Raw genomic sequence first — 9232 nt, 5'->3', positions numbered from 1 at the left:
ATACATACTGGGGAATAGGAAACTGTTTCGAAGTCCCTTGTGTTGACACAAGATGTTTGGACTGGAGGGAGTTGGTCCCGGGCCTAAGAAAGCGGTTCAGAAATGAGGCAGTGTTTTGGAGTCCATGAGGAGATGCATGACTAGGACGTGACTGAAAGCAATTAAGAAGCTTCTCACCGGTCTGCTGATCAAGTTACAACTAGACAGAGGTTTCCACGTGGGGGAGGGGAGGCAGCTAACCAACCAGTGGGTTTTTTTTCTTAATGCCATTTCCTGCGGGGGTACTCAGGGTGAGCTCAGGACTGGCAGATGCCTAGGGGATGCCATCAGCAGGGCCCCCCTTCATTAATCAAGCCCCGCCCTTTGTGGAGGCCCATAAAATCCCAAGGGCCTGCCGCTCCGTAGCTGCCTGGCTTCTCCAACCCCTTCACGCATCTACCTCGCGGGAGCTCCTGTCGCCTGCCTTCTTCACCCACCATGTCTCGGCAGTCCACCATCACCTTCCACTCCGGCAGCCACAGGGGCTTCAGCACAGCCTCCGCCACCACGCCAGCTACTGGCCGCTCCCGCTTCAGCTCTGTCTCTGTGGCCCGCTCCTCAGGAAACAGTGGTGGACTGGGCAGGATCAGTGGTGCTGGCTTTGGAAGCCGCAGCCTCTACAACTTTGGGGGGACCAAGCGGGTCTCCATCGGTGGATATGCTGGCAGTGGCTTCCGGAGCGGCTTTGGTGGCAGGGCTAGCAGTGGGTTTGGGGTCAGCAGTGGCTTTGGCTATGGGGGTGGCATTGGAGGGGGCTTCAGTGGCCAGGGCTTCCCTGCCTGTCCCTCTGGAGGCATTCAAGAAGTCACCGTTAACCAGAGCCTCCTGACTCCCCTCAACCTACAAATCGACCCCACGATCCAGCGGGTGCGGAAAGAGGAGCGGGAGCAGATCAAGACCCTCAACAACAAGTTTGCCTCCTTCATCGACAAGGTGGGCCTGTGCTCACCCCTCAACTTCCCAGTGTATGGAGTGACTCGGTGGGGAAGGTTCAGTTCTGGAGACAGAAGCAATGCGGGGTCCCCAGGAAAAGAACATTCATCAAACAGTACCAGCTATGGACAGAGACATTTTCAAGCCAGGCCAGCTGGCCCACAGGACCTTGTAGAGATGCCCCACCCCCCATCCCTACCTCATCCTTCCTGGGAATCCCCTTCCAGAAAGAGGGCTTCCACCGTGCCAGCCACCCTGACCCAGAGGAGTGGCACGGAGAAACTCAACCCAGACTCCATGACTCTCACCATAGAGGCTGTAGTCCCTCCCGTGTCCAGTCCATGGAAATCCTAGAGTCCTTGGGATGCCTCCATGGGCTTTCTCATTTGGGAGTGGAGTTGTCAGTTACACAGCTACTGATTGAGTGTGGGCTAAAAGCCTCGTGTACTTGCCTCCACTGTTAGCAGGAGTGCATGGTTCTGCCTCGCTGGCTTCTCGAGTGAGGCCCACTCTCTCTGCTCCCCTGCAGGTACGCTTCCTGGAACAGCAGAACAAGGTCCTGGAGACCAAGTGGAACCTCCTGCAGGAGCAGGGCTCTAGGACTGTCAGGCAGAACCTGGAGCCCTTCTTCGATGCGTACCTCAATGACCTCCGCCGGCAGCTGGATGGCGTCACTGCTGAAAGAGGCAGGCTGGATGCCGAACTGAGGAGCATGCAGGAGGTTGTAGAAGACTTCAAAGTCAGGTGAGTGGGAGCCGGGCTCCCGACTACACACAAGCATCCCCGGGGTGGCTCCTCTGAGGCCCGGAGAAGTGCAAAGCAGTGAATGCCACATGTCCAGGAGTGTTGGGTGTGCAGCCCAGAGTGCAGAAGATAAAGACCACACAAGCAGGGTGGCAAGGGACCTCCATCTCAGCCTGGCTGCCAGCAAACACAGGGCCTGTTCTCATCTGTCTGCACGGCTGAAACTGGCGCCAGCATCGTCCGGCAAAACAACCCTGGTCGCTCATTCTGGTGAACGGTATTGCCTCACCTTTAGCGTGCTGCTTATCTCCACTGGGTGTGAGCCCAGGGGCTGAGATGGCTTGAATTTCCCAGATGACGTGAGCTCGGGTGAAGGAAAGCAGCCAGGTAGGAGGGTCTATCGTCTGGGCTACAGTGCAAAGGCATGGTCCTAGCAAGCCCGTTAGCTAGATTGAGCTCTATTTTATCACAAAAGTACACTGCTCAATGGTCACCCCAAGGCCCAGGGAAAATATTTCAAAATGTTCCTGAAAGACTCCTAAACCGATAAAGTTTTCTTCAGAGCTTCAGCGGGCACTACGGAGGCAGCATGCATTTCTGGCGATTAGGACTATGTGTCTCCAAAGAAATGGAATTGCCTAAGCATGTGATTCTATTCTTATAAGTCTATGCTCACCTCCGAATCGCATAAAAGCTTTTTTTTAAGCTGGCAGAAGGAATTATCTACCTTTTATAGGGGAAGAAATGGAGGTTAAATGAATCATCCAAAGTCATGTGCAGGTCACTGAAGAGCTGGAAAGGAAGGAAGGTCTTTAACTCTTGCTACAGCAGTGGGAGCCTTGCTCAACCTCATACCCCCTTGCCCTCATCCTTGCAGGTATGAAGATGAAATTAACAAGCGCACTGCCGCCGAGAATGAGTTTGTGGGCCTGAAGAAGGTGAGTGGGGACGTCTCTTAAATGAGATTGGTTCTGAGCTGCTCATCCCAGCACTCAGGAGACAGAAGCGGGAGAGCCGTGTCTGAAGCCAGCCTAGGCTACATGTAATATTATACCTCAAAGAAAGAAGGGATGAGTATACAGATCAGGGGCAGAGCTTATCAAGCATACACCAAGTCCTTTGGTCAAGATCCAGCACTGAGAGGTAGGGAGAAGGAGCTTCAAAGACGAGGAAGATGAGAGGGGCAGGGGAGGGGATGCTAGAGAAAGAAATTGAGACTGAACATTAAATCTTGGAGTATGAGATCGTCTGGCCCTGGGCTCACCCAAGAAATATCACATCGATGATGACATCATGTAATAAGCTCAAGCCTCCCAGAAGGCCCCACTACATCTGCTCAGGTCTCTGTTAGCCTAGGCAGCTTAAGCCCCAGTCTCAATGAACTTCTATGCCAGCCCACAAAACCCAGGCAAGATTCTGCTCAGCTTCTCTTGACTTGCTGTTTGGTTCTGGGGTCATTCCAGGACGTGGATGGAGCCTACATGAACAAGGTGGAGCTGGAGGCTAAGGTGGATGCCCTGACTGACCAGATCAACTTCTACCGGATGATCTATGAGGCAGTAAGTCCGCAAGTGGTTCTGCTGCTCCTGATACCAGGGCCTAGAGAGGAAGGGAAGCTTCTGGGTGTCAGTCACTTAGTGAGTTGAGCTGGCGTGGTACCGGAGAGGAATGCTGGGGCCTTTGACACAGGAAACAGTCTCAACCCTGAGGCCTCTCTCCCAACCAATGTCAAAACAGCTCTAGCAGGGATGCTGGTTCCCACCTTCTAGGAATGGAGACTGCCCCTGCTCCCCTCCCTCTGCTACAGCCCAACTCACTGGCCAGACGGCTTCTTGAGGCTCTGCCGTGTGGAAGGCAGATACCTGGGTCTCTGGGGAGACAGAGGAAGGAAATGATGGAGTCACACTGAGGAGGTGGGATGGCAGTATCACCTGACCCTGAAGAATGCCTCTATTTGGCATGGGGACCCACATGTTGTAATCGCATCCAACCAGTGGGAAACATCGACAGAAGGCTTGTAGAGGCAGTGCAGAGAGAACGACTCCACCACCACACCGACTAGTTGTCTAGAAACTTCCAGGGGCAGAATTGGGGTCCCTGACATGAGGACGTGGCTAGGAGTACTGGAGAGGTTGGGGTGCCTGGAAGGATTTCTGCCAGGGACACCAGAGAAGAGATTCCTAGCCTAAGTAGTCACTTCAGGCCCCTTCCTCTTGTCCCTGGTGACACTGAGTTGATTCCCTGCAGGAGCTGTCTCAGATGCAGAACCAGGTGAGTGACACCTCGGTGGTCCTCTCCATGGACAATAACCGCAGCCTGGACCTGGACAGCATCATCGCCGAAGTCAAGGCCCAGTACGAGGACATTGCCAACCGCAGCCGGGCAGAGGCTGAGTCCTGGTACCAGACCAAGGTGAGGTGATAACACTCAGGTGTGAGTGTTCTGCGGCTGAGCTTATCTCTTCTCTCTCTACTTCTCTTCCCAAGTGCAGCTCTGATACTAGAAAAGTCTAGCTTAAAATACAACAGAGGTCCAACCATAGACTAGTGTGTTCCCCAGATGATGTTGGGTGCTCAGGACATACCTGGTCCCTACCTTTCTCTGAATAGAGCAGACTGGGTCAGATTCCAAAATGACCATGAGGTATGCATAGTAGTCCTAAAGGACTTATGAACTCTTTATATAAGCTCTGGGGGCCCTCCACTCTGCCTAACAGGGCTTTAGAGTTGGAGATATAGAAGCCGCAACCAGAGAACCCAAAGTCTAGAAGGCCAGAAAGTGGATGGGCATCACCAAAGGGAAAAAAAGAGCATCACCAGAGAGCTTCCAGTGAGATCTGGGTTTTTAGTCCAGCAGTCAAGCAGAGAAGGATACGAGACTGTGAAAGAACAAGAGGGATTTTAAGGCTGAGCAATCGGCCAGAAGGCAAGAACTCACACGTGCTCGGAGACTGGGTTTGCAGGAGGGAGGCTGGAATGGCCTTAGAGAGCTACTGCCGAAAGCCTTGGGTGGTCAGGTTTGTCCTGAAACAGTGTAGCAAACCCCAAGTAGTCCCCTTGCCAAACCAAGGCCCCTCCCAGAGCCATCTGCCTCTCACTCTCTGACGGCCCCATCCCAACTGTCCTGCCCTGCCCTCCATTGGTCCCTTCGCTTCCAGTAGGTTGTCTGGTGTCAGGGGTCCACAGTGCAGCTCCTTGGCAGTGAGCAGGAGACGGTGCACTTAACCCCAACTGGAAGTGGAATTGGTAACAGACTCCTCCCTGCATGTTTGGGCTGCTTCCAGTCCTAAGTATCTGGTGGCAGAGGAAGCTGAGCGGTCCAGCACTCTCCAGACAGACTGGATCTTGACTCAGACAGGACCTCTTCCAAAGAGTGGGCTGGAGGAGGCAGGGTGAAGCAATCCCTCCTCAGCAAGCATGCCCTGGAGAGATGTATCTTGAGCATGGAGACCAGGGTGTCTGCCGGGTGGGCATGGTGCCCCCTGTAACCTCCCTTTCCTTTTTTCAGACGGCAGCATTGGGATAATCCCAATGCTGCCGTCTGCAAAGCTCTCTAAATTCATGGGCATAGCCAATCCTGACACAAGCTCAGACCAAAACACCACAGCAACATCGAGCAAGCTACTCCCTCGCTCCCACAACTGGCCACCATTCCCCCTGCTGCAGGGTTATCTCATAGGTCCCTTTTTCCAGTCTAGAATGTTCTCCCTCTAAGCTGTCTACCTAGGCCCCTCTTCCCATCCTACAGATGACAGCGTCTCCCCTTCAGATGTTTCCCTTCCACCCTCCCAGCCCACTACACACACTCTTTTGGGGTACTCTGAAGGATCCTGTTCATTGGCTACCAGCTACTTACCTTTTTGGATACAAATTGAGCAACAGTATAAGCACCTAGGAGCCAGGATCAGCTGTGCTCATGTGCCATTCCCAGAGCCTGTGCCTCCCCAAGGAGCAGATGGGCTCCAGAAAAACCAAATGAGGGAGGGGCAAGTGACTGGAAGTGAGTGGCCTGCTTGGCACACAGGCGTTTGAGTAGGTGGCCATGTCCGCTCTTGCCAGTATGAAGAGCTGCAGGTGACAGCTGGCCGGCACGGCGATGACCTCCGAAACACCAAGCAAGAGATCTCGGAGATGAACCGGATGATCCAGAGACTGAGATCTGAGATTGATGCCGTCAAGAAGCAGGTACGGTTCAATTAGTGCAAGAATGCTCACTTCTGTGCCATCCCACCAGCCCCAAGGACTCCTTCCATGGATCGAGGCACCTCTGGGATCTGTCCACAGATTACTGACACCTCCTTTCTTTTCAGTGTGCCAGTCTGCAAACTGCTATCTCGGACGCTGAGCAACGTGGAGAGCTGGCTCTCAAGGATGCTCGGGCCAAGCTGGTGGACCTTGAAGATGCCCTGCAGAAGGCCAAGCAGGACATGGCCCGGCTGCTGCGCGAGTACCAGGAGCTCATGAATGTCAAGCTGGCCCTGGACGTGGAGATCGCCACCTACCGCAAGCTGCTGGAGGGCGAGGAGTGCAGGTCTGTTCTCAGAGCACACAGACTTATCCCAGCAGCCTGAGCTGTGGCAGTGAGAGATGACAGAGAAGGCAGGTGCAGCCTCTTTCCAGACTGCTAAGTCATCCCAGGGGCATAGAAACCAAAGGCCTGAGCAGGTCTAAACAATCAGGTCTATTACAGTAGAAGGCTGGTTACATAGTAGACCTGAAAATGTGGGATAAAGGGTTCTGGATGAAGAAGAAAGTGTCCTAGATTTGGGCTTATAGGTCCCCATTCATTATGAAAAGTTGAGTCTATCTCTGGCCCTCAGTTTCCCCAGAGCTCATAGGGTTTTGGTATTCTTCCAGTTAACAGCTGTGCCACCAAAGGCAAGTTACTTAACCTTCCCATCTCAGGGTTCCTATCTGTAAAATGGGGGTAATGATGGTTCTGATGTTGCGTATTGCTAAAAGGCTTTAAATAAGGCAGTATCACAAAACTCTTAAAACAGCTCATGCCATGCAGCACGTGGTTTTGTTTTTTAACCACTCTTGGAGCTGGAGAGATGCCCCAGTGCCTAAGAACACATGCTACTCTTACAGAGGACCTGAGTTTGATCTTCAGCACCCATGTAGGGTGCCTGCTAATTGCCTATAATTCCAACTCCAGGGGATCCGACACCCTTTTCTGGCCTCTTCTTGCACTTACACTTGTGTGCACATACCCACACATAGACATATACATATAATTTTAAAATAATAATTTAAAGATTTATGTATTTATTATATGTGTATGAGAGTTTTGTCTGCTTGCATACCGGTGGAAGTCGGCACCAGATCCCCCTGGAGCTGGAGTTATAAATAATTGTGAGCCACCATGTGGGTTGTAGGAACCTAGGTCTTCTGTAAGAATAACAAGTGCTCTTTACCACAGGCTATCTCACTACAGCCCTAAAAATAGTTTTACTTTAATTAAAAAAATAAAAATCTTGCTCTCCAATTTAGTGGCCAAAGGAATGGGCTTTGAAGGCAGATGTATCCTGTTTCACACCTTGTGACCGTGAGCAAGTTAATTAGTCTCTCTGGTCTTCAATTTCCCACTGTAAAACTGACATAATAACACCTACTTAATAGGGTTGTTCAGAGAATTAAATGGTACAATGAGTGTAGCAGGCTCTCAATAAATGTTAATGGTAGCCCTGAGTGAGCGTTTAGGAATGAATACCGGTTGCTAAGACAGTAATAGACCGATTGTGACTACTGTTGTTTTTGTGATTGGGACGCCTCTCCACACTTATGATAGCCCCGGTGCGTGACAAGAATCCCTTATTGAAAAGAAAATCTGGGTTATAGGGACCATTCTGCCTTTCCCATGCACTCTAATCTGATTGGCTTTCACTTCCTCTAGGGGCGTGGTTTAAACCCAAACTGTGCCTCTGAGGTTACAGGAACTACACCTCCAAACTTCAGGTTTCCATAAGACTCCAGTCATTAGACCCTTACTGTTTTTAGTACTTCGTGTATTTTTAGAGTTTTAACCAGCATGACTTCTGCAATAAACATAATAAAGGGTTTTCATAGCCCTTAAAACAATCACAAAATTGGTCATTGCAAACACCTGCCCACTGACAACCTGGACAGTAGGTAACCTTCCCTCCTCTCCTCCCAACCAGGCTGAGTGGAGAAGGAGTTTCCCCAGTGAACATCTGTGAGTACGACCCCTGTGGCTTGGAGCTCATGTGAGTGGGCGGGCGGGCGGGTGGGCATTGGGGGGGTGCAGATGCGTGGCAACTACGAGAACCCTGCAGGCAGCACTCACTTTGAAAAGGGTTGAGGGCATGACAAAGCCATTGTGAATTAGAGGAACCTGTTTTATTTACTTATCTACTGTGGTGTTGGGAGAAGCCCCTGGGGCCTTGGTGTATTCTGACCACTCTCACATACACCCATCCTGCCTTACCCTGTCCTGGATATTAAGTGTTTGGAGTGCTGTGCCAGGGGACACCAGGGGAAGGACATGTGTATGCCTATGAGCTTCCAGAAGGAAGGAGAGACCAGAACCAAACTTAAGGGGGCGGGGTTAGACAGCAACAGTGGCAGTACAGTAGAGGTGAGAGGAAAGTGCCTTCCTGGAGAAGTCTCCAGTAGGTTCTGGAAGAGAAGCACTGGGTGGTAGAGGAGAAGCAGAAAGCCTGGAGAAAGAAGATAGCACAGGCCAGCAGAGGTGGAGATCTAAAGCAGCATCTCACAGAGCAGGCAGGAGATGGGAACGCCAACATCTGTCTGTGAGACACTCGGCACTGACGTCCCGGGCCTTCTGTCCTGCCTGCAATTCTGATTCTGTCTCCTCTCCACCTCAGCTGTGGTCACTTCGACAGTTTCCAGTGGCTACGGTGGTGGCAGCAACATTGGAGGTGGAAGCCTGGGTCTTGGCGGCAATAGTGGCTACTCCTTCACCTCCAGCGGTGGGCACAGCCTGGGTACAGGTCTGGGAGGCTCTGGCTTCACCACCAGTAGCAGCCGGGGCCCAGCGGGCAGTGGCTCCAGCATCAAGTTTGTTTCCACCACATCGTCCAGCAGGAAGAAGTACAAGCACTAAGGTGGCCAGCCTGCAGTCGCCCTTGGCCTCTACCTTGAAACCTCCTTGCACTTGTAACTGGATACCTGGGCCCTTCCCCCATATCCTCTTCACAGGAGCCCCTGCACTGCCAGGGATCCTGGCATCCTGGCTAAACCCATTCCTGGCCTATGGCAACACCCCGACAGTCCCCAGGCTGCTCCTGGCATGTCTCTGTGCTAGACACACAAACCCAAAGCCCACTCTCTTCAGAAGTTCAGTCAAAGGATCTTCAAATGCCCCTTCAGCACACCTGTCCCTTTCCTCCAGATGCAGGGACAGGGAGTCTGTGTTGGCCACCTCAATGCCAGGCTGTCTTGTCCTTCTCTGGCTGCTTATAAATTGCCAGCTGGAGTCAATGCTCCTCTGTCTCCTCCTGGAATGTGCCTATTAAATGCATGTGTCATGGGTT

The 9232-nt window shown here is 52.1% G+C and overlaps 1 protein-coding gene across 1 annotated transcript; it reads left to right on the top strand.

Annotated features, from left to right (window-relative positions):
- The first annotated feature begins 477 nt into the window (after positions 1–477).
- LOC118596824 (keratin, type II cytoskeletal 75) lies at positions 478–8802 on the top strand. Its single transcript, XM_036207731.1, has 9 exons — positions 478–972; positions 1502–1716; positions 2594–2654; positions 3180–3275; positions 3964–4128; positions 5775–5900; positions 6026–6246; positions 7877–7911; positions 8564–8802. Exons 1-9 carry the CDS (start codon positions 478–480, stop codon positions 8800–8802), a joined length of 1653 nt encoding a protein of 550 aa, XP_036063624.1.
- Positions 8803–9232: the final 430 nt, after the last annotated feature.

The sequence above is a fragment of the Onychomys torridus genome, chromosome 16 (genome assembly GCF_903995425.1).
Source record: "Onychomys torridus chromosome 16, mOncTor1.1, whole genome shotgun sequence".
Classification (NCBI taxonomy): Eukaryota; Metazoa; Chordata; class Mammalia; order Rodentia; family Cricetidae; genus Onychomys; species Onychomys torridus.
This window is presented reverse-complemented; position numbering and strand designations above follow the sequence as displayed.

Excerpts from the sequence above, each read along its gene's own strand:
- LOC118596824 (XM_036207731.1), top strand. The coding sequence starts at position 478 with ATGTCTCGGCAGTCCACCATCACCTTCCACTCCGGCAGCCACAGGGGC. Across the intron at positions 1,717-2,593 it reads GTAGAAGACTTCAAAGTCAG|GTATGAAGATGAAATTAACA; the intron begins GTGAGTGGGAGC and ends TCATCCTTGCAG. Across the intron at positions 4,129-5,774 it reads AGTCCTGGTACCAGACCAAG|TATGAAGAGCTGCAGGTGAC; the intron begins GTGAGGTGATAA and ends CGCTCTTGCCAG.